The sequence below is a fragment of the Lynx rufus genome, unplaced genomic scaffold (assembly GCF_022079265.1).
Source record: "Lynx rufus isolate CCGP_SWC_20201006 ecotype Redwood Valley unplaced genomic scaffold, mLynRuf1.p SCAF_2, whole genome shotgun sequence".
NCBI lineage: Eukaryota > Metazoa > Chordata > Mammalia > Carnivora > Felidae > Lynx > Lynx rufus.
Window position 1 is genome coordinate 67,789,318 of NW_025814834.1, and position 25,566 is coordinate 67,814,883.

General features: G+C 37.0%; 1 protein-coding gene across 1 annotated transcript in view; it reads left to right on the forward strand.

The window, feature by feature from the left end:
• The window catches only part of SLC38A11 (solute carrier family 38 member 11), a 56,221-nt gene extending 44,139 nt beyond the window's left edge, over positions 1–12,082 (forward strand). The window contains exons 11-12 of the mRNA XM_047086035.1: positions 1,776–1,907; positions 11,701–12,082. Of these exons, the coding sequence (XP_046941991.1) occupies positions 1,776–1,907; positions 11,701–11,994 (426 nt within the window). The 3' untranslated portion in view covers positions 11,995–12,082. The remainder of the gene's footprint in view (positions 1–1,775; positions 1,908–11,700) is intronic.
• The last annotated feature ends 13,484 nt before the right edge of the window (positions 12,083–25,566 follow it).

Sequence of the window (25,566 nt, forward strand, 5' to 3'; positions counted from 1 at the left end):
GCACTTGTCCTCACTTACAAATGTGTAAATCACAAGCCCGTTCTCCAACTTGAATATAAGAGAGAAGTATACTGAACTTTACTTTTATGAAGATTTTTTAAAATCTAAGAGCCTGTAAAGTATTTGCTGTTGTTGGATGCAGGAAATGGTTTTATTTTAGCTTCTGCCCAGTACTTTGGGTTCAAATCTGATCTCTAGATCAGCAGTAACAGATGGTACATTCTCGTGTGGTTTCTGGTGAACTGCTTATGGACCATCTGAGTCACTCCACCTGCACAGCTTATGTCTTCAGTACTTGGAACTTGTGTTTCCTCTCTAGCTGCCATGACAGGAAGACAGAACTAAATCAAGATCTCTGCCATGGTAGCAAATACGAGGCAGAGGAACCTCGGATATACTTCATTCATTCACTTCCTTTTTCTCTCTCCTCTGTCTACACACACACACACACACACACACACACACACACACAGTCAAAGCCATTTCTATTCATAGGTTAAGTAGCCAGCCACATAAAAGGATGCCAGAAAGCCTGCCCAGACCCCTAATGAATGTCTCTCACTAGCCTGCTGCACTTTCTACTCTTAGAATTTTGTCAGAGGCATCTACAAGAATGAATTTTAAATATTTGGAAAAACATTACCAATTGTAAAACCATAAATAAGTAAAAGTTATTAGTATCCCCATTAATTATTAGCAGAGTTATGGCAGTATCCAGTCTGTGGGGAATGCTACTTATCTAGGAATATTACTTAGTACAGCTTGGAGGGTTGGCTTCATTAAGACTTTCTAGGGCGCTTGGGTGGCTCAGTCGGTTACGCATCCGACTTTGGCTCCGGTCATGATCTCACAGCCCGTAAGTTCGAGCCCCGCGTCGGGCTTGTGCTGACAGCTCAGAGCCTGAAGCCTGCTTCAGGTTCTGTGTCCCCTTCTCTCTCTCTCCCCTTCCTCCGCTCATGCTCTGTCTCTCTCTCTGTCTCAAAAACAAATAAACATTTAAAAAAATTTAAACAAAAAGAATTTCTAGCATCTGACCTTCTACCATTTTCAACTCTTGTCTCAGAGGTTCCCTTGCACAGAGTCAACCCTGTTCAGACTGTCTCCTCCTTGTCTCCCATAGGTATCTTTCCTGTTCTTCTTACCTCTTTTGCTCTTTTCACATTGTTGCCTCAGTCTGTAATTCTGCTCTAAATCCTACCCGTGTTTCAAACCCTATCTCAAGCCAAGGTCAGACAGGCATATTTCAGAATTGCTGTAGAGCCAATTACTCTCTAAGAAAGATGGATCTAAGTAACTAAAGCTCTTTCTGTTCTAAATTCTATTTGATTATTTTATCCAATCATAAATTGATCACTATTTGCTTTTTAGATGGGTTGAGTCTCTACAATCTACTTTCATTCAAATAATCTAAATAGCATCTGTAGTTGCTATTAGTGGCAGCCTTATTGAACTCATACTTTTTAAGGTAACTTCCCAACATCATTCTTACACTTAAGAAATAGGTTTTTTTCATACATTATTATACCATGTTCTGAGGCTGTAAGATAACCTACTGCCTATATAATAATTCAACAAAGAATATTTGTTGTTGAAATGTGTATGCATATGTGTGCAAGTACTTCAGAAATATAGGATGTTCATATGGCTTAAGATCTGACTGATTGCCTTACTGGTAGTGTTTTATATAGTCCTAAATGCTATAATATGATATACTTACTTAATAAGTCCTCCATGCCTCTGAGAATCCCTCTCTAAATAATGTGTTTATTTGGCAGGTAGTTGCCAATGTGTTTTTTGGTGGGAATCTTTCATTGGTCTTCCACATTATTGTAACCGTGGTTATCATTACCATAGCCATGCTTGTGTCATTGCTGATTGATTGCCTTGGAATAGTTTTAGAGCTCAATGTAAGTACAATTAAAATTTACACCTTCTATCCTAAAAATAAAAATCTCTTTAAAAAGAGTGTTTACATTTAACAAAGGTTCTATTTTCCTTAACAAAGGTTGCACTTTCTGAATTGGAATGAAAATGTGTTCATTATGTTATAATAAATATTAGAGTGATGATATTGTCTACTTTATAGAACTATATACTTTTTTAAACGTTTACTGATTTTTTTTTTTTATTTTCAGAGGGAGAGAGTGGGGAAGGGGCAGAGAAAGAGGGAGAGAGAGAATCCCTAGGAGGCTCCATGCTGCCAGCACAGAGCCTGATGTGGGGCTTGAACTCATAAACCATGAAATCACAACCTGAGCTGAAATCAAGAATCAGATGCTTAACCGATTGAGCCATCCATGCACCCCTATAGGACTATATACTTTTAGAGCAGTGGTTCTCCAGTGGGGGAAATTTTTCCTTACCCAGCAAACATTTTTGGTTGTCACAGTTGGGTATGTGGGTACCACTGGCATCTATTGGGCAAGGTCTAGGGATGCTGCCAAAGACTCCACAATGCACAGGACAGCCCCCATCATAAAGAATTACCCAATCCAAAGTGTCAGTTGTGCTGAGGTTGAGACACCCTGGTTTGGAGCACTTTTTCATATTTTATTTTCTTTTTTTTAAATGTCTATTTATTTACTTTGAGAGAGAGAGGGAGGGAGAGAGAACGAGTGGGCAGAGACAGAGAGAGAGAGAGAGAGAGAGAGAGAGAGAGAGAGAATCCCAAGCAGTCTCCACACGGAGCCTGACACAGGGCTCAATCCCATGGCAGTGAGATCATGACCTGAGCCAATATCACGAATCAGATGCTTAACCCACTGAGCCACCCACGCACCCCTCATATTTAATTTTCTGTAATAAATAGACATTACCAGGGGGCCTGGGTGGCTCAGTCGGTTGAGCATCCGACTTTGGTTCAGGTCATGATCTCATAGTTTGTGAGTTTGAGCCCCACATCGAGCTCTGCACTGAAAATGCAGAGCCTGCTTGGGATTCTCTCTCTCCTGATCACTCTCTACCCCTTGCTTGCTCTCTCGCATCCTCTCTCTCTCACACACAAAAATAAATACACATTTAAAAAATATTACTAAAAATAACTATATATTACGTGGATCTGGAAGTTCCCTTGTTAAGTAAGAGTAGGTCTAGAGAGATTCATTAAATATGTGTGAATGAAGAGTTATACCCCACATTCACTTACCACAGCCCAAGTTTTTTCTTTAACGTATTTTTTTTCCTTCTCTAGACCTTTCCCTTGTAATCTGTACTGCCATCTCCCAAATCTAGGTGCTTGTGATACCACATCTGAATTAATACTGGTTTTTTGCCTCAACTAGCACATATTTAAGTTCTGCTTCCAGTGTATCATAATAATGCTTAAAAATGTCTACTTTCCTACCAGAGCAGGCATAAATTCTGTTGCCTCTATAATCTGACCCCATGCCTTCTGTGGAAAGTTATTTACCATTTACTTCCCCAAATCTACCTTTAGCTCTAGTCAATCTTATTTTGGGCCTCTGAGTAAGCCATATTAATTCTTTCTTTCATCCTTTGTCTTATATATATTCTTTCCTATAATTATTATTTTTCTTTCATTTCCATCCAAATATCACAAAGATTTAAGATCTAGTGCAACTTCTAATTCATGTATTTGTTGATCAAATATATATTATTCCTATATAATTGAAATACAGTGATGGGAGGAAATCAGAAAGGATCCATGCTTTCACGGAGCATACAATCTCACAATTAAACATGAAAAGTTCAGCTACTATATAAGTCATGAAGAAGAGAAATGAAAGTAGATGGATTCCCAGAAAATATTTATAAGAAAAGATTGACAGGATTTGGTGACAAAGAGGGATAGAGGGACACATCAAGAATGACTCCTTGGTTCTACTTTGTGGAGCTGGGACAATGATGCCACCTGATGTGAAGTGAATAGAAATGGATCTACCACTTTAGAGTCATTAATCTTCCTCTTCTACAATCCTTATGGAATTTCTGCTCAGAATCCCACCACTTGGCATTTATTAATTATGCACCACAAGGAGGGCAGACTTGTACAGATGGAATCCCAAGTCATTATTTACTCACTCTATTGAGATCTGAGGGATAGATGAAGGCATTATTGTCTGTGCAAGACACTGTTCCCTCCAAATGCCATTTGGATTTGAAGTTCCAGACAAAAGCAGTGGAGGATTCAGTTAGTAATACACTACTGGGGATGTTCTTATAGCAGAATATATGAAAAGTAGGGAGTAGGCAGCTTCTCAAAACCACAGGATGCTGGGGAATGATCTATCCCACCAGCAATGGAAAGAAAGCTCATTGGAGAGATACACAAATATTAAAGGTAACTTTCACCTACTTCCCAATTTTGCATAAACCAAAGACTATTAGGTTCATTCAAAATCATTTTATGTTCCAACCTTGATCTATGATCTATGTAAGTGGATGACTACTACCTTAATGCACTAACTTGATTTGTGTATTGTTATCATGTATCGTGTGTTGTTTAAACTGTCTGTAAGCTTGCCTTCCCTACCAGAGAGTAAGTTCTTTGAAGACAAGAATGATACTTAGCTATTTCATCCATCCTCCACAGTATATGGCATAGTACTAAGAACACAGTGCTCAAGTTACTGCATGGGCTATTGCCCCTTGGGATCACAGATCAGGAACTATTTCTACAATCGTTCCTGAACATAAGGGGTATTCATCAGCATAGCACCAGGATACTAAGTGTTACCAAAAAATGATGGTATTGACAGTGACATTAATCTTTCATCTGTGCTGAGGATATGATCAACATAATGACCCCCAGGTCTGTTATTTCTTACTTTGTTAGATGTCTCATTTGAATTCATATTTGGTTGTGTGTGGGCTTTTTTAATATTGTAGGATTTTGGTATGAAAAATATGTTTATCAACTGCCTGATCACTTAGTACATGTTGATAGCCTAACTGTTCCCTTTAAGTTAAGCAAGCATATAAACATTATTGATTTTTTAGTAATGATCTATTTTTGTAAATTTGACCATAACTTTCTGTTAATTGCTTATCTCCATGATACTTGCACAATAAAATTGTAAGCATTTAATTACATTAAAGAGTACCTATTGTACTTATGTTGAAAATTATTTGCAGTTAAGACAGAATTCTAGTATTGTAGAATAATCAGAGAAGAATATTGGGTGAATGTCTATTATAAGGTCAATATCTGAGCTGGTTTTAGAAAACGTTTTACAGATTTAAAGCATGATTCTAGATCTTTAGCTTTTTAAAAACCTGGTCATATAGTTGTTCATAAAAAGACAATTAAAGCAGAGTGCTAAGTTGTCTGTTATGATGTACTAAACCCAAGACAATTACACTAGTTTTAAAGAAATGAACCCACAACTATATGGTCAATTAATTTTGACAAATCAGGAAAGAATATCCAATGGGAAAAAGACAGTCTCTTCAACCAATGCTGTTGGGAAAACTGGACAGCAACATGCAGAAGAATGAAACTGGACCACTTTCTTGGTGGACCACACACCAAACAAAAAAATAAGTTCATATTGGATTAAAGACCTAAATGGGAGAGTTGAAACCATAAAAATCCTAGAGGAGAACACAGGTAGTAACCTATTTGATATTTCCCATAGCAACTTCTTTCTAAATATGTCTCCTGAGGCAAGGGAAACAAAAGCAAAAATAAACTATTGGGACTATGTCAAAATAAAATGCTTCTGCACAGCGAAGGGAACAATCAATGGAACTATAAGGCAGCCTACAGAATGGGAGAAGATATTTGCAAATGGCGTATCTGATAAAGGGTTCATATCCAACATATATAAAGAACTTATAAAACTCAACACCCAAAAAAATGAATAATACTATTAAAAAACGGGCAGAAGACATATAAATGATGGCCAACAGACACCTGAAAAGATGCTCAACATCACACATCATCAGGAAAATACAAATCAAAACTACAAGGAGATACCACCTCACACCTGTCAGAATGGCTAAAATTAACAACACAGGAAACAGCAGGTGTTGGCGAGAATGTGGAGAAAGGGTAACCCTCTTGCACTATTGGTGGAAACTGGTGCAGCCACTCTAGAAAATAATATGGAGGTTCCTCAAAACATAAAAAATACAACTACCCTATGATCCAGCAATTACACTACTAGGTATTTACCTAAAGAATATAAAAACACTAATTCAAAGGGATTCATGCACCCCAATGTTTATAGCAGCATTATCTACAATAGCCAAATTATGTAAACAGCCCAAGTGTCCATCGACTGATGAATGGATAAAGAAGATATGATATGCATATACAATGGAATATTATGTATCCATAAAAAAGAATGAAATCTTGCCATTAGCAATGACATGGCTAAGAGAGTAGAATGCTAAGTGAAATAAGTCAGAGAAAGACAAATACCATCTGATTTCACTCATATGTGGAATTTAAGAAACAAAACAAGCAAAGAGGAAAAAAGAGGGAGACAAACCAAGAAACAGACTTAACTATAGAGAACACACTGATGGTCACCATAGGGGAGGTGGGCAGGGAATTGGGTTAAATAGGTTATGGAGATTAAGGAGGGCACTTACTGTAATGATCACCTGTGATGTATGGAAGTGTTGAATCACTATATTGTATACCTGAAACTAATATCACACTCTGTTAACTAACTGAAATTTAAATAAAAATTTTTAAAAAGAAAAGCTGAGATGGGCAAAAAAAAAAAAATAAATCATTTTGTGAGAATGTAATAAAATTGAGGATCTCCATTCTTTTACAGATCACCTGAGCATATGTTTTTTCAATCGACAGAAGTCTTTTGGCATGCAGAACATGTGCAGGTCTTTACTCAACTCCCTTCTGTGTGGACATTTGTCATGTTTAATAGAGCCAGATGAGGTGTTATTTCTCTCAATAACTAATGTAGGCTGGACCATGCAACACTTTGGAAGTACCTCAAGTATGCTGTGTTCCACTTCCGAATGACAGTGTGAGCTAATATGTACTGATTATTTACTCCGTACAAAGTGTTTTGCATGCATTATCTTCCTTGATCTGTATTAGTTTTACAAATGAAGAAACTGAGGCACAGAGTGATTAAATAGAGTAATTAAATAGTTCAGGGGCGCCTGGATGGCTCAGTCAGTTAGGCGTCTGACTTTGGCTCAGGTCATGATGATCTCGCAGTCCGTGAGTTCGAGCTCCGCATCGGGATCTGTGCCGACAGCTTGGAGCCTGGAGCCTGCTTCGGATTCTGTGTCTCCCTCTCTCTCTCTGCCCCTCCTCTGCTCATGCTCTGTCTCTCTCTCTCTCTCAAAAAATAAACATGAAAAAAAATTTTTTTAATAGTTCACACTAGTTGTAAGTGCAGAATCTAAATTTGAACACAGGCTTTCAGACTCTGTAGTCCACATTTTTAAAAAAATTCCTTTAAATTACGTAAAATCAATAAGTTCATTTCTCTGTCCACTTTTTTAAAATTTTTTTAAAAAAATTTAAATGTTTATTTATATTTGAGAGAGAGACACACACAGAGTATGAGCAGGGGAAGGGCAGAGAGAGAGGGAGAGACAGAATCTGAAGCAGGCTCTGGGCTCTGTGCTGACAGCTCAGAGCCCGATGCGGGACTCGAACCCACTATCTGTGAGATCATGACCTGAGCCGAAGTCAGACGCTCAACCGACTGAGCCACCCAGGCACCCCACTCTATCCATTTTTTTAAGTTAAAAATCGATGCGCTGAATTTACCTATAAGTGAGGTTAAGAGTAATCCATAATATATATATATGGTTAGACTTTAATAATGGGCTAAAATAAATACCAGATGAAATAAAATGGGACTGAAAGTTTTCATCTAAATTGATGTTTCACTAATATCGTTTACCTTAGTTAATAATTGTACTTCAAGAATTCTACTGTGGCTTCTGAATCATCACTAAGTAGACTAATGATCTTCACTGATAGATAATGTAATAGAATCAAATCTTCGGTTTGCAAATTTAGGGAAATGCTGTTACTGTAACTAAAATAATAGAGGATAAATTATTTGGGGTTATATTAGTTATTTAATAAAAAGCAAAACCCTATTTAGAGCTTAGCTTCCCTTTTATTACATTGTTTTTATGGCAGTAGACAATAATGACGTATTTTCCAAAGGAAATGCACCCTCAATTTTAAAGGATTCATTTTAGAAGCAAATAAAATAAATATAAGTCCCATTCTTGGTAATAAAAATCCAGCTTCTTGGCACTGATGTTGTTATTAGAGAAAAGAGGTATCTGCAGTAATTGGGCCCTATGGGTTTCTACTTGCAGCAGTACAAAGAGAAAAGATGAAGCAGCTGGGGCCTGTGGCCAGAGTAACCAGCCCAACAAGCATTGTGTACAGCTTAAAGTAGAAGGAAGCAAGCAAGCCAATTACCCAGTGAGAGCCAACGTGGACAGATACAGTTATCAGGGTGAGCAAGGCATAGTCGGAGCTGCCAAAGACCTCCTGAGCTAGAGAGAATTTCTCTTTAAGGTATAGGAATACATTTCATGAGTCCAAATTGATTATGAAGTAGAAATTCAGAAGACGTATAAGCATTCTTTTGTTTAGTTTTCAACTTTCTTGCATCATTTGAGAGGTTTCTATTCTGGTAGGAAAACTTAGATACTTTTCCAATTTGAATTGCCAGTGAAAATCATCAACACCTTCTGTCATTTTCTTTAGCAAACTCCAGAATGCCCTGGCGCCAGTTGTGTCATTATCAAAGGATAGTGCTGCCCTGCCTTTATAAATAAGGCTGTATTTTATTGTCCCTTGAAGAGAGACAGACAGAATCCCAAGCAGGCTCTACGCTATCGGCGCAGAGCCCAACATGGGGCTCAAACTCACTAACCGTGAGATCACAACCCGAGTCAAAATCAAGAGTCGGACACTTAACCAACTGAGCCATCTAGGTGCCTCTTATTCTCCCTTAACGAACAGTTATGATATTTACATCCTGTCAAGCAGTTCCAAAAATTATTCCAAATCCAGTGGTGTATATCTCACACAAGGCTATATTAAATTGATCAAAGAAGCTGGACGAATTTACAGGGAATAGAGCAGGTGGAACCACTCTGTAATTCTACTGATGGTCTTGGGTCCTAACAACAACCTCTAGCAAGACTGAGCTTTCAAATATTAAGAAAGTAACTGTTATCTAGACAAGATACCCAACTGGACTTCTTCCAGTACAAACATCAGCTATATAGTTTTCCCACTAATTGCTACTTTCTCAACTCTTAAGAATTATAACATAAACAGAACACCCATTGCTTTGGACTGCCCAGCAAGTTAGGTTTGGAAGAGTCCCAAAATGCTGACTGATGACAGCTTCTTAGCAGCAGCTGGTGGCGGTTTTCATCCTGATAGTACTCTCAACACTCTGAAGTTCCAGATGAATTGGCATTCCCCGTTTGTTCCTGTAAAGAGAAGAGACTGTACATATATACATCCCCATACCCACATACATATATTTATATCTTAATTACTTTTTCATTGTTTTCAATATTTTTTCAAAGAAACCAAAGGGTAATAATTATCATAAACACAGACTGGGTTCTACAGTATTTTTCATAACTTAAAAACATTGTCAGTTTCAGGTGTTATGATCCAGCCTAAGGAATCCATAATTCATTCAATTGTTGCCAAATGAAAACTAATTCTTTATATCTGTGTACCTTGGTAGGTACTTATTTTTATGCAGGTTCTATGAATGACAAAATTACAATGTCCTTATATTTTGTATTAGAATACAATGTGGGGTGGGGGAGCGCCTGGGTGGCTCAGTTGGTTATGCATCCAACTCTTGCTTTCGGCTCAGGTCATGATCTCATGGTTTGTGAGATCGAGCCCTGCCTTGGGCTCTGTGCTGAGTGTGGAACCTGCTTGGTATTCTCTCTCTCCCTCTCCCTTTGCCCCTCCATAGCTCATGCTCAGTCTCTCTCTCTCTCTCTCCCTCTGAATAAATATATAAACATTAGAAAAGAAAAAGAATACAATTTGGCGCTCTTTTCTCATTCTTTATCTCTGACTGTAGATGTATTTTCCATGAAGTGTGGTCCCTCTTAATCTCCAAATTTTCAGATACTGCCTGAATAGTCTCATTTCATTTCTCTGCACTTCTGTTTTTGTAAAAAATAAAAAAAAAAGTTATAGTTTTGGAATCATAGTTGTAATATTTCTGGTATGAGGATGGTACTTAGTGTAATAGTAATTTTAGTAAATGATAATATTGAGAAAATATTTCTTCTAAAACTGTTTTAAGGTATAATCTGTTTTTACATCATCCAGCTTCAAAATCAGTTTTCTGTGATTTTTCCATGGAGAAAATCTGCTAAAATCATGTGTCAAACCATAGGTGATAGGTGTATAGGGTTTCATTATACTATTCTTTCTACTTTTCTGTATATTTACAAATTTCCATTATAACTGTTTCAAATATAGCAAAACATATTTTAAGGAAAGCTTGCTTTTAATTCTAAACCAATATCATATTTGCTATTGAGTGTGTTTTTAAAAGTTGTGTTTTATGGCTTAAGAGAATGTCATTTGTGGTGCGCCTGGGTGGCTCAGTCGGTTAGGCATCTGACTTCAGCTCAGGTCATGATCTCACGGTTTGTGGGTTCAAGCCCCACCTGGGGCTCTGTGCTAACAGCTCAGAGCCTGGAGCCTGCTTCGGATTCTGTGTCTCCCTCTCTCTCTGCCCCTCCCCCACTCATGTTCTGTCTCTCTCAAAAATAAATAAATGTTAAAAAAAAATTTTAAAGAGAGTATCATTTGTTGTGTAATTATATTTGTTATATCTTAGTAATATGTGTTATATTTTGTTTACTATATAATTCACATTTAATATAATTTAAAATCTCTATATTGCCTAAAATGCATTAAATTTTAACATTATTTCATGTGTTAGTGTCTAGTGCATATTTAGCCTCAAGGGGAAAGTATCTTTTCTTTTAAGTCAATAACTCTTGGTATTTTTATAATAGACAACACTACTGCCCATAATTTTCAATCTGACATGCCCCCTCAGGTTGGACTTACCCATAAGCTAATGTGGGGGAGGGTGAATGAGTCATAGTCATTTAGTTCTGTCAATTTTCTAGAGTAATTAACGTGTTTGGTTTTACTTGAAAGAGAATTTAGAAATGTTATTTCATGTTAAGTGCCCTCGGGTGATAGTTATCTTTTTTTATTCCAAGGGGCACCTACTTTCATACACAATGAAAAAAGAGGAAAGATAATATCCCCTACACACTTCCCAATAGTCCCCTCTTGTACACAAATGACAAATAGACCTCTCATATTTGAACAGCATAGTAGGTACTCAGTAATTTGAGATAATGAGTATAAGGAAATATGATGTAACTGAAAACATGGGATGTTTCAAGAGTTTGCCAGAAATTGACCTTGCCATCTGCTTTATTTTCGAAATTATTATTTTCTGATCATGTTTTTCTTAGTCTGATATACTATTATGCTATTTTACTATTCTCATTTGTAAATACATTATCAGAAAGGGGAAAACCTATTCCTAAGTCTCCCTTGGATTATTTTTCTTTCCTTTGTTTGATTCAACTAAACCTATTAAACTTTTAATATGTACAATGACAAATATATTTTGTAAATGTTTTTTTTCTTAAACCTGTGCAAGGAATGCTCCGTTCACTAACATATTGTTATTTCTTGTTTTCAATATGCAGGGTGTGCTCTGTGCAGCTCCACTAATTTTTATCATTCCATCAGCATGCTATCTGAAACTCTCTGAAGAACCGAGGACACACTCAGATAAGATTATGGCCTGTGTCATGCTTCCTGTCGGTGCTGTGGTGATGGTTGTTGGGTTCGTCATGGCCATCACAAATCCTCAAGATTGCACCCACGGGCAGGAAATGTTCTACTGCTTTCCTGACAATTCCTCCCTCACAAACATCTCAGGTTCTCATTTTCAACTGACAACACAACCTTCCATTTTAAATATCAGTATCTTTCAATGAGTTGACTACTTTAAAAAGTATGTATGTTTTCATAGACTTCTAAACTGTAACATTCACACGTTTTTAGTCCGTGTATTACAAAATTATCATTTTGGCATTTATCAAGATTTGGTTTTCTTTAGTCTTTAGACCAATATAAAAGATAAAGAAGAAAAGAAAATTGTATTTTGTTATTTTATTTTAAACAAAATAAAAAAATTTTTAATGACTCTGCTGCACTAATCTTAATTGCAGGAGGAAAAGTGAAGGCCTTGGCACTTGCTGCCATCCTCTCGAAGCATCATTCTTGTATTTGATAGGGGAGCCAACATATTGCATTTCAAAATAAGTAGATGATTGTGGGTTGGAATTTTGCATACATATCCTTTACAAGAAAAAATTGTTGTGTGTTTTAAAGTTTACGGAATCGAAGAGAAAGGAAAGTGAAAACTACTGAAGGGAACAGATATCCCAAGAGCAAAGTGAACGTTTCCATTATAATTTCAACAGCATCCCTTGTTTAGAAGGGAGTGAATCCCTGGAGAAGTGAGTAAAGTTCTTCCTGTGTTAAGAAGCATGAATAATAGACTGTACAGAGCAAGATGTGTGAGGAATAAACATTACCTCTCAAGTTTGGATCCTGTGGGAATACAATGGTAGTGCCATTAAATAGATTATAAAACGGGGCGGGAGGGAATCCACAAGTTTCTCTGAGGCACAAGCCCAAGAGATGGGTTATGTGTCAGCTTTGGACCCGTTGATTTCAAGTACTGGTGAGAGTATACAACTGGAAGCTGAAATCGGAGACTAGACCCTTGCAAGAAGAATCGGGGCTACGGAAGAGGTTTTCTTACTCCTCAGTGATCCTCAGGGAGATTCTCAAGAGTGCTTGTTGACTGGATTTTCCTGAATAGACACTGAAATGGAGTTTGGCATGCAGGGTATTTATTAAGGATCATCACTAACAGGAGAGAGGAGGAATGCACCATCGGGAGGGCAAGATGTAACTGTAGCACAGGCCAACAAAGCCTCAGCCAAGTCCATGGGGAAACTAGAGCATCTGTGGCCCTTCAAGACTTGTCCCTGTTCAGGTGAAATAGCCAAGTTGTAATACCACTGCCTCCATCGGTCCTTGAATGTGGGCACTCGTGGAGGACGAGCCCGTGGACTGGGAAGCTCTTGGCAGCTGAACAAACCCTACAGGAACTGAGAGTTGGGTGCTGTCTTTTGGTGGCTGGGCCACCACATGCTTCCTTGTAGGGGAACTGGTAGGCACAGCTGTGTCCTCCACAGCTGCCCTCAGTTTTTAATGAGGATTTTAAAATATCTTTTCATGAGGATTTCATATCTTCAAATCTATGACAATCTTTTAAAAGTAGTCAAACAAAATTTGGCCACCCTACACCAAATCGCCCCAAATTTTATTTCTCACTTTTTAATTTGTATTTCAAGTTGACAATACATGGCACTTTATTAACCATTGCCAAACAGAAAATACCACAAGCAGAGTTAATACCCGATGTGTTTGTACAAATCACAGTCAAAAAACAAAAAAGAACAAAACAAAACACAAAACAAAACAAAAACCCACAGGAAGTATATAACGGATAGTTTCACAGTAGTTTGAATAAAGAGGGGAGAGCTGAGTCATCATGTGATTCAGACTAAGACCTGTGGATAGCAAAGACAGCTGTACCTTAGGCAAAACTGTGCTCAGGCTTGGAGTATGATTTTTGCTTCAATAAAACATTATCCATGCCCCTCAATTAGTTTAAATGCTATGGGCTATATAGCTTTTCTGTGGTTGACTTGTAGATTTGTGTTTCATAGTTGTTTAAGAATCATAAGGTTAAGTGGTATGTGCCTATTTTTAGATTGATACATGTTTTGGTAAAAAAATAAAAATACTTTGATTCCATACTGAGGGAATGTAAAAAATTTTTACAACAGTCTATCTCTGCATTACTCAAGACTGAGAAACACTGACCTACATAGTTTTTAGATAAAGTCAGAAGAGATGAGATTCCAAGAGTGTACAAAGAGAACACATCAAGGATAATGTAATTTAGCACTTAACCATCTATTATCTTGTAGTTTGGGTATTGCTTCAGATACCAAAAGTTAAATTAACCTTGATTCTTCAAGTAGGTTACAAAAAAACCCAAAAACAAAAAACCCTCCTGGTAGGAACTGAGTATCGCATTAATGCCTAATCAATACTTTTTCTGGTTTTTTTGTTTTGTTTTTGTTTTATTTTTATTCCTAATCAAATGTAGAACAAAACTGCCCTGATCCCAGTTATAGCTACATCTTTCTTTTTTTTTTTAATGTTTTTTTTTTCCATTTATTTTTGAGAGAGAGACAGAGACAGAGGATGAGCAGGGGAGGCCAGAGGGAGACGGAGAAACAGAATCTGAAGCAGGCTCCAGGCTCTGAGCTATCAGCACAGAGCCCGACGCCGGGCTTGAACTTGTGAACTGTGAGATCATAACCTGAGCCAAAATCAGCTGCTTAACCATCTGAGCCACCCAGGCGCCCCACTACATCTTTCAAATTATGATAGAATAAATCTTTGAAACACATCTATTTTTTATTGCAATTATTTTTTGCAATTATTATATTGCAATATATATGCAATATATATGCAATATATTATATTGCAATTATAAATAAATTTATTTGCAATTATTTATTGCAATTATTTTTTATTGCAAATATTCTATTTGCAAGAATACTTATCTGTTTCTTTAGTTTGCTACCATGCAAAACTTTGAGAACTTACCCCCTTCTCTTTTCTACCTCAATTTAATGAGAGATTTCTACTTAAACTCATTCCCTCCTTGCTACTTGTTGCCCCTAATACAGCAACTTGAGGACTTTAAACCAATTTCTCAGGTTATCACTATAATTGGAATTATAAAGTGTTTCTTCATTTAAGAAATAAAGGGAATAGTATATTGACACACTAATGTAAACATCTAGTAATACATTTCCTTTAAGAGTACAGATTGGATGGCACCTGTGTAATTTGTGAATTGGGTCCTTGTCCATGTTACAATTTATAATAGGATCTTTTATCTCAAGCTAACTTGAACCATCTTCAAGTATCAGCAGGGAGACCTCCTTGCCTCTATCTCCAATGGTGTCAAGCTGTAACGGTTGCCTCTTGTCTTTCCTAAAAGGACCCTGAAATCCAGGTTATGCAACTAAGAAAATCCCCACTAGTCCTCTGCTGAAGACATACTGCTTACATCAGTTTAATTAAAGATTAATTTATTGGACAGAAGTGGTCCTCTTTCTGGTGTATCTGCTGCCATCTTCTCAGGAAAGCAGTATTAGTCTGGTTTGGGTTCAGTTTTTTTTGTTTTGTTTTGTTTTTTAGCTGAGCTGGCCACTGACAGGTAACCCAAGAGTGGCTCAAGCATGGGCCAGCCAGTGATCTTGGGGTGGGGTGCTCATAAATGCTAACTGTGGTAAGGGCAATAATTAGCTACACCAATCAGATAAGCTTCTTCAGGAATTTATACTTATTCTGAAAAGTGTATAAAGAATTTGCCCTGATGACAGAGCAAACATGCAGAATGGATGAGAGACACCATGAGTTAGGGAACCACATAGACTGGGACAGAGAAAAGAGCATATTCTCTGGAACAGTGGTTCTCAAACTTTAACATGTGTCTGAATCCCTTGGAGGACTAATTGAAACACAGATTGCTGGGACCCACCTTCAGAGTTTCTGGTTCAGTGCTCTGGGGTGAGGCCTGAGAATGTGCATTTCTGAAAAGTTCCCAGGTGGTGCTGCTGCTGTTGGTTCAAAGATCACATTTGAATATTGTTGGAGGTTGGACATAAGAGAGATGCTAGATGGTACCATCTGTTTAGAGGCTGGGCAAAATACAGGCAAGAAGTAGAAATGCTGTGCTGGAGCTCAGGGAGAAAACTGAGGCTAGAGACAGAGGGAGGAAAGCTATTGGCACATATTAAATGTCCTTATCCTTTGTTTCTTTGAAAAATCATTTAGAGAAGCTTACAGAGGGAAGAGGAGAAACCAAGACTGTAAGATTAGTGAAGAGTAATGACAAGAGAGGGGAGGAGAGATAACAACAAAGAAGAAAACAGAGATTACAGTCTAAAGTCAACACAGCTGCAGTGGTTAAGCTGAAAGCCTGGTGTGGAGCCTACAGGCATTCAGAGAAGGTTGCCTGAGCTTCATAGGAAGAAAAGAAGGAAGGAAATATTCCAGTTCCTTGAAAGTACACCAAGTTTTCCTAGGACTAAACTCTCAGTGGAATGTCTTACTTGGAAAATTACATAGGGAACACGAGTATAACTGGGATGGACTCATAACATCATGCAGATAAAGAATTCCTGTAGTAGTGTTGTATAGGACACTTTTAATAATCATTCCACTAATGTTTGCTCATCCACAATAAAGATTATCGGTAAATTTAGTTTTGGAGTTTTTATTATATTATTCATTTATAAAAATATGGTAAGTGCTCTATGAAAACATACACACACACACACACACACACACACACACACAGATTTAGTCTGTCCATTTCTAACTTCCACCTGATTCTGGATTCTGATCCTTATCAACTCACACTAGACTAATTCCACAGCCTCTGACATAAGTATTTGCCTGTGGTTTCTTTTCCATTCAAGGTGATCACCCTGAGAATCATCGTATTAAACTGACATTATTAAACTGATGTTTAATAACACCACTTGCTCAAAATCTTTCCATGAAACTCTTGTGCTTATAGAATAAAGTACAAACTCCAAACTCCAGCCTGTATTCAAAACTTTCATAATATGGTCTCAACATGGCATTCTGGTCTTTTGTTCCATGAACCACAGGAAGGGACTCTTTAGTCTAACATAACTAACACATTCCTTTAACTAAAATTGCTCTTTGCCACTTTTGCCCCTAAATTCTTGGCATTCTCTCACCTGAATATTCAACCCCTCCCTCTCATCAAAATTCTATCAATTCTTTGATCTTCTCCCTGTTCTATACCTGACAACTTTAGCTGCAAATCAGTTCTTCCTCCTTTGGAATTCTGTGATTCTTATACTTATGTTGCATGAGGAAAGCCCCTCTCTCTGTCTAACCAGACTGAAAGCTCGTTGAGGACCAACAGTGTGCTTTAAAGCTTCTTTTTATTCTTCATATCTCATGGCAAGGAGACTTGAATATAGTAAACACAAGTATTTGAAGTGAGATTGATGGCGTAAAAGGGAAAATGGTTAATTATACCATACGTATTATTTTATTGAATTTTTTCCGGCTATAATGATTGTCATATAAAGTAAAGTAGCATTTTAATGTGATGTAGTCATTCATCTACCAAGCTGGTTTAAATAATTGAGTTGGGTTTCTTGTTTTGCTTTATTATGCACAGAACCTACAGAGAAATTATTTGGGATAGTCATAAAAGGACTCTTCAAGTAAATACCAATCAGCACATCTTTTCACTCATTTTTGACAGCTAACTAAACATTTACTTATATCTTTCTTAATTATAAACTCTTTAAGACCTAAGACCATGTCACATTTAGTTTTCTTTTTTTGCCAGTGTATGCTCATTTTTTACTCATGCCTGATAAATATTTAATGATTTGAATTTATCTAATTTATACATATCTACCTCCATTTTATAACCCATCAAGAAAACTTACATTAACCCCTTTATTTAATATTATTCCTAAATTTAATATTTAATATTATTCCTCATGGTGTCTCTCATCCATTCTGCATGTTTGCTCTGTCATCAGGGCAACAACAACTAAGTGTCAAAACTTTAAACCAAATATGTTTATGATTTAGGTACAATTATCACCTTGCCTAATCTCAGCAAATAGCTCAGTAATTGTATAGGGCACTGAAAATAAGAGGTGGTTTAGGAACACAGGCAAAATTTAAGAACACTTTGGGCAACTATCAGTTTGAGTTTTAAGTTTGAAAGGCTTTAGAAATGTTTATATCCAAGACAGTGGCAGCTGTGTATTTATCATTTTTAAATTTTGTTTTGCCAGAGGACAAGGCCAATTCCAGAAAAACAAACCCAGCCCAGGCTTCTTAGAGTCAGGTCCCATTGCAAAACAACATTGTTCTTTAATCTTTACATTCTGAAGGAGAAAATAATAAAGCATACACACACACACACACACACACACACACACACACACACAGCAAAGAAAAATTACTTTATCCCAGAACAGCAGTCTTTGGAGGACTTCTGACTTTTCTTACACAAGTTTGCATTCTTGTAAAGTCTTAAAGAGAATTTTCCAAGTTACAACTTTTAACTATTGTTCCTCCTTGTACAAAATGTAGATAAGCTGGAAGTTGAGTAATATGACCTTGGGTTTTATGTGCTCTGTGTCTCAGTGCATTTTAGAATGAATTTAGATTTATTTAAAAAGTTGTAAGAATAGACAAGGGAAGGAAATTACCTTTAAACGTTTGGAAAAATAGGGCTTAGAAAACCCTGGGTTTTATAGAAGGGGCTGCTTGATTGGATAAACACAATGGGAGAGTCTCTTTATTCTAGAAGACAATCTGACCTTTTAAAGCAGACATTTCCTTATGTATACGTACCCTGTGATTTATATTCTGAATTGCATTTCTGGTGACTTTGCTCTCCATAAAAAGAGAAGCCCAGAAGACTTCTGCCTTGAATAAAATTCAAATGTGGGTTCATGGCTTTAAATAGGAGCTGTCTATCCAAATGGGTAACAGAAGGTTGACCACTATGGTTTCCCAACAAAGTTAACCCACATGGCTTAAAGTTGTTCCCCCTGAAGGCCTCTACTTCGTGTCTTCAGCCATTGTAATTTTTCACCTCAACACCAGTACTATTCTCCAAACAACAGCTGTGTGTCTGCCCACTTCCTTTACACTCTGGATAAATCTGGCCTTTCAGAATTACATTAGAGCAGGCCTAGCAGTAGTGGGTGGATAATCATCTGCTTTATAAGTGAGGAAAATCTAAAAAGTTTCTCTATTCATTTTCTCAAATATCTTCTATGAAATGATACCAAGGCATCTGACATATTGTTGATGGCTTTTCAGTGTTTAGAACAGAGTCATTCCTTAACACTGGGGATAAGTGAAAGGATCCAGAATAACAATTAGGAAGAGTAGCTCTAAACTTTAAGGGTAGCTCATGAGAATGCTGCCCTCCACACTTCTCTCCACCTCCCTAAATTCCAGCAGAACTTCAGATTTTTCCCAAATGCCTCCTCTTCTGAAAAGTCTTCCCAGTCTTCTCCTGCAGACCATAGCTTTTCTTCTTCTGCAAAACTAAGGGTATATATCTGATGGTTAATAGAAGGAACAATCCAGTGTAAATTAGAACTTTCTAATAATTAAGAGTTCACTAATGTTGGCATGGGCTACTATGGGACTTGGTGAGCCTTCTGTGACTGAGACAACTTGGAGGCTGGAAAAACAATTGCCTGTAATGTCACAGGGGCAGTTCACTGCTGAATAAAAACTGAACTTGATGATCTTCTCGTCAAGGTGTCCTCTAATGCTGAGCCTCTAGGTACTGCCTTGTGTTCTCTGATGAAATAAAATACAGAGCTGTTCTTGAAATGTTTCATTATTTGTTTTTGCAACTCATTTAATTTTTTTCTAGATAAGTATTAAACAGATTAAGAGTGGCAATCTTTTGATTCCTTTTCAGTGCTTAGACCACCTTGTACAAAATAATTGTTAAAAAAAAAAAAAACTTACGAATTGAACCATGAGAGCTAGTTTTGAAGGGAGGACAACCTGCAGACAATAAACCAGATATGGAACAGCACCTAAGCACCACATTTCTAGGGATCAGGTCCCACGGAAGGATGGGAGCTCACAGGAAGTTAGAGCAATTCGTCAGCAACTTCACTTATTCTACCATTAGGTCAATGTAGACATTATTGCTGCCATTGCTGACCAGCATGCAAAAACCGTTCTCATTCTCTTCCTTCTTGTCACCATTCCCGATTTTCCACTTACAAGAAAGATATTTGCAGGAAACGCTACACAGAATGCTTAATAATTGTGGCAAATAGATCCATAAGTTCTTTAATTGCCCCCCTTTGATTGGAGGAAGTTCCATAAAAGCAGAATAGAACCCAATCACAGACAAGAAAAACACAAATGTATTAAGCTCACAATGGGGTTCACAGATGTGCAGTGTCTACTGTTGATTAAGAACTAGGAGGTGGTTATACTGCTTTGCCCTGAGAAGTATGGTTTATGGATCAGCAGCATGGGCATTACATGGGAGCTCTTTAGAAATACAGCATTTCAGGCTCCACTTCAAACTGACTGAAGCAGCATCTGCATTATAACAGCCCAAGGTTGTTCATGTCCAAGTTTGAGAAGCACTAATGTACCAGGCCTTGTCTTTTGGGAGGGGGGCTCATCAGAATCCACTAGGAAAATTAGTTAAAGAGAAAAACAACCCCTGGAGAATCTGTTATGCCCAAACAAGGGCTTCCATTACTCACGAGAATTGTGGTAACACATTTCTTGGGGTTTGGGGAGGAAAAGTGACTGTAAATCATGATCCGTGGCTATAACACTAAAGCCCATTTCTGTGTATTGTGTTTTCTCCCAGTCATGCAATCAAAAATGAGGTTTTCTTCCCAACATTGTCTAAAATTGAAACAAACTAGTCATACCTTTTCTTTAGATAAAAATTGCAATTTCCTTTTAACTATGATAGAAACAGTATTACAAATGAAAAATTTTAAGGCATCCTGTTGACTTCTAGCTTGTGTGTAATAAGCCCTAATGAATAAGTCAGAAAGTTTCTACCATGGGAATGTGCTTTGAATTTATGGTCATATCTGGGAGGTAGAGAGCAGAAAGGATTACCATTGCATTAAATATTTAAAGCCTGAACATAGCAATTATATTTAAATGCATGGAGAGGATAACTTAAGAGATAAATGTATGAAAGTCACCAAAAATATTCCTTATGTCACTTCTAGATTAAATGTTTGATTAAACAAAATATTCACTATCTTAAGACACATTCTCCAATGAAGAACAGCTTAAATTACATTTTTCCTTAATAAAGATGAACGTGTATTTACTTTAACATTTTTTTAGCATTTTTAACATTTTTATTTTTGAGAGAGAGAGAGACTGAGCGCGAGCAGGGGAGGGGCAAAGAGCGAGGCAGACACAGAATCCAAAGAAGGCTCCAGGCTCTGAGCTGTTAGCTCAGAACCCGATGTGGGGCTTGAACTCATCAACCACGAGATCATGACCTGAGACAAAGTCAGATGCTTAACCGACTGCGTCACCCAGGCACCCCACTTTGTTAACATTGAAAACTTAAGGAGGGGCACCTGGGTGGCCCAGTTGGTTAGTTGGCTGACTCTTGATTTCAGCTCACAGTTCATGGAATCTCACAGTTCATGGGATCAAGCCTGTGTCTGGCTCTGTGCTGACAGCGTGGAGCCTGCTTAGGATGCTCTCTTTGCCTCTCTCTCTGCCCCTCCCTCACTAGTGCAGGAGTGCTCTCTCTCTTTTTCTCAAAATAAATTAAATAAATAAATAAATAATGAAAAAAAGTATGCTTTATTTTGAAGCAAACAATAACTGAGTAATATAATTTAATTTAAATTCAGGGAGGGTCTGGTATTCAGAGAATGGAGAATATTTCTCATTCTAACTGCAAGAACTCTTGACTACAAGGGTGAGCCACAGAAAGCCCTTATCTAAGTGGCAGCCACCTGGGTTTCCTCAGTCATCAGCGTGAGAAGGCAGGAAGTCTGGGTCCAAAGTTAGAAGGATGAATCTCAACTTTGTCCTTATTCATGTAAGAAAGTGATTTAACCTTTTTTTTTTTTTTTTTTTAAATAGGCCTCACACCCAGCGCAGAGCCCAATGCTGGGCTTGAACTCACATCCCTGATATCAAGATCTGAGCTAAGATCAAGAGTCAGATGCTTAACCAACTGAGTCACCTGGGTACTCCAATTTAACCTTTTTGACCCTCACTTTTCTTATCTATAAAATGAAGAAATCATTATATAGTAGGTTTCTGTGAGAATTTTTCTTAGGCTTATTGATAATGTGTATTACTATATGTACTATATTGCATTTATTTATTTTCTCTCATCGTGTTTTTTTATTTTATTGGATGAAATGATATCATGCCTTTATAAATAATGTATGAACTAACTTTAAAAATTTGGTATTTAACTTTTAATTTTGGTAATCATTATTTTACCAAACAAGTTTTTCATTCTATATAGCCAAATATTTTGTTTTTAAGGTTTTTCAATAGTTTTCATAAAAGTCATTCTTCAGCCCAAGAAAGGTAATACTTTACAAAAATAATCTTCTAGATTTGAATTGTAATATGCTCATCTTTTAAAGTATTTTTGTTACAAAATTATAAAGTGCAAATTGTAAATAAAAATATTTTGGTTTTGCTAACATTTTGTTATATTATTGTTAATATTTGGTTTATTACCTTTCAGTCATTTTCTATGTAGATTGTGTCCAAAACTGGAACAATGCTATTGTGACATAATAAGAAATATATATTTGGTCTCTGCCTCCAGTTCCTGACACAGAGCTCCTAAAACACTCATATTTTCTTTGAAGTGATAGAGATGCTATGAGCATCTTTTGTTTTAATATTTGGTCTTTAGCCCAGATTCCTGGTCCAAAGGCTTTTAGACCCTTGGAATCTCTGGGGTGATAAGAGACTTCATATGCTAATGAATAATGGGGTAGCTAGTGGTTCCTAGATAGCTTTGGGGGACTCTTCCCCCAAATAATTGTCTGTTCACCTGCAACTATTGTTGTAGGAGGGTTGTTCACCAGAAAGACCAAGGCCTAAGTAGAAGGTTGAACCTCTAGGGAGGGGAAATAGACTGGACTTAATCACCAATGGCCAATGATTTAATCAATTATTCCTAAGTTATGGAACTTCCGTAAAAACTCTAAACAACAAGATTCAAAGTGCTCCCTGGCTTGGCTAAACATGCCTGGAGAGGGTGTGGAAGCTCTGTGCTGTCCACCATCCTGAATACCTTGCCTACGCATCTCTTCCATTTGGCTGTTCCTGAGTTCTATCTTTTGTAATAAACCATTATTAGTGAGTAAACTGTTCCTGACATCTGGGAGCTATTCTAGCAAGTTATCTAATCTGAGGAGGGGATTATGGGAACCCCTGATCTATAACTGGTCAGTTAGCAATATGAGAGCTCTGGACGTGTGACTGGCATCTGAAGCGGGGGCAGTGTGTGGGGACTGAGCCCTTAATTTGGGAGATCTGATGCCATCTCCAGGTAGATAGTGTCAGGATTGAATTGAATTGTAGCACATCCAGCAGGCATCAGAGAATTGGTTGGGGGAGGGGAGGACGGGGGAAACCTCACACATTTGGTGACAGGGAAGTTTTGATGTCAGAGAAATAGGCTTTCCTTTATAAAGTTTGGTGTCAAATTTTTTTATATGTAATATTATGAGCATTTTCACTTGAGATTAAAAGTTTTCATGGTAGATATGATTTTTAACTGCTGCATAATATTCCACTTTATATATGTTCCATAATAATTCTCCTGTTGGTCTGTTTTTAAGATATTTCTCATTTTTATCATAAATAACATCAATGAACATTCTTAATGTGACTATGCCATATTTCATTATATTCTTATGATAAATTCCTAGGAATAGAATTAAAAAATGGAAGAGCATAAACACATTTAAGGCACCTGTTTGTTGCCACAAATCTAACACCTACATGAGCTATACTAATTCAAAATTTCACAAGTTTTTGTGAAGGTCTATTTGCCACACATTAACACTGAATATTACTCTTTAGACAAACTAGCCATCAGAGAGTAGCTCTTTTAAGTTTTAAATGTTTATTTATTTTTGAGAGACAGAGAGAGGGAGAAAGAGAAAGAGGGGCAGAGAGAGATGGGGACAGAGGATCTGAAGCAGGCTTTATGCAGACAGCACAGGCTCCAACTCACAAACCGAGAGACCATGACCTGAGCCAAGCCGGACACTTAATAGACTGAGCCACCCAGGTGCCACAGAGAGGAGCTCTTCTAAATGACTTTAGAACACAGTATTTTGACTGTACATCCCTAGAAAGATGTACTTGACAAAGATGTACTTTACAGACCAAAGATATTTTTTAGCCCTACATTTTTATATAATCCTATTGATTATATTTGTGGCAGCTATGGGCATTGTTATTCCAAGGTTATGTGGATATTGTGACTCCAGACAAGTAAGCAGTTATAACGACGTTCATAAGAATCAGGATTTTGAACATTATAATATCAATAACATTTTGTAAAATTCCTGTGGTCCTAAAATTGAATTAAAAATATATGGTTCAATTTGAAAGTATTTTATCTTAAAAGAATTTAAAACTTATTTCCTGGCTCTGTCCATTGTAAAGACCTAGAAGTAATGACCAATACATAACATATTGAGCACAGCAATATAAAACTGTAGTCTCCATATGCCATTCCCACTAAAAGGAATAAGGGCTCCTTGGAAAAATGTCTCAATGCAGAAGTGGAACATAAATGTGCAAGCTAAGAATGGAGCATCATTTGATAACAGAAAACAAAGTAACAGAACCATCAAAAGAACTTGGAAGTCAACTTGAAGAGGATTTTTTTTTTCCTTTGGTCAAAGATGGGACATGAGCATCAATCAGGATAATAATAGGAGTGGTTTAAAATAAAAGAAAGGATAAGAACCATATGATTCTCTCAATAGATGCAGAAAAAGCATCTGACAAAATACAGCACATTTTGTTGATTAAAATCCTCAAAAAAGTAGGGGTAGAGGGAACATACCTCAACATTATAAAGGCCATATACGAAAGACCCACAGCTAATATCCTCCTTAATGGGGAAAAACTGAGAGCTTTCCCTCTACAGTCAGGAATGTCCATTCTCACCATTGTTATTTAACATAGTACTAAAAGTCCTAGCCTCAGCATTCAGACAAAAGAAAGAAAGAAAGAAAGAAAGAAAGAAAGAAAGAAAGAAAGAAAGAAAAGAAAAGAAAAGAAAAGAAAGAAAAGAAAAGAAAAGAAAGGAAAGGCATCCAAATCAGCAAGGAAGAAATCAAACTTTCACTATTCTCAGATGACATTATACTCTATGTAGAAAACCTGAAAGGCTCCACCAAAATATTTCTAGAACTGATAACAGGAATTCAACAAAGTCATAGGATACAAAATCAACGTACAGAATTCTATTGCATTTCTGTACAGCAATAATGAAGCAGCAGAAAGAGAAATCAAGGAATTGATTGATCCATTTTACAATTGCAACAAAAATAAGATGCCTATGAATAAACATAACTAAAGAGGTGAAAGAGCTGTACTCTAAAAACTATAGAACACTTATGAAAAAAATTGAAGAGGGCACAAAGAAATGGGAAAACATTCCATGCTCATAGTCTGAAAGGACAAATATTGTTAAAATGTCTATACTACCCAAAGCAATCTACACATTTAAATGCAATCTCTATCAAAACACCAACAGCATTTCTCATAGAGCTAGAACAAACAATTGAAAATTTGTATGGGACCACAAA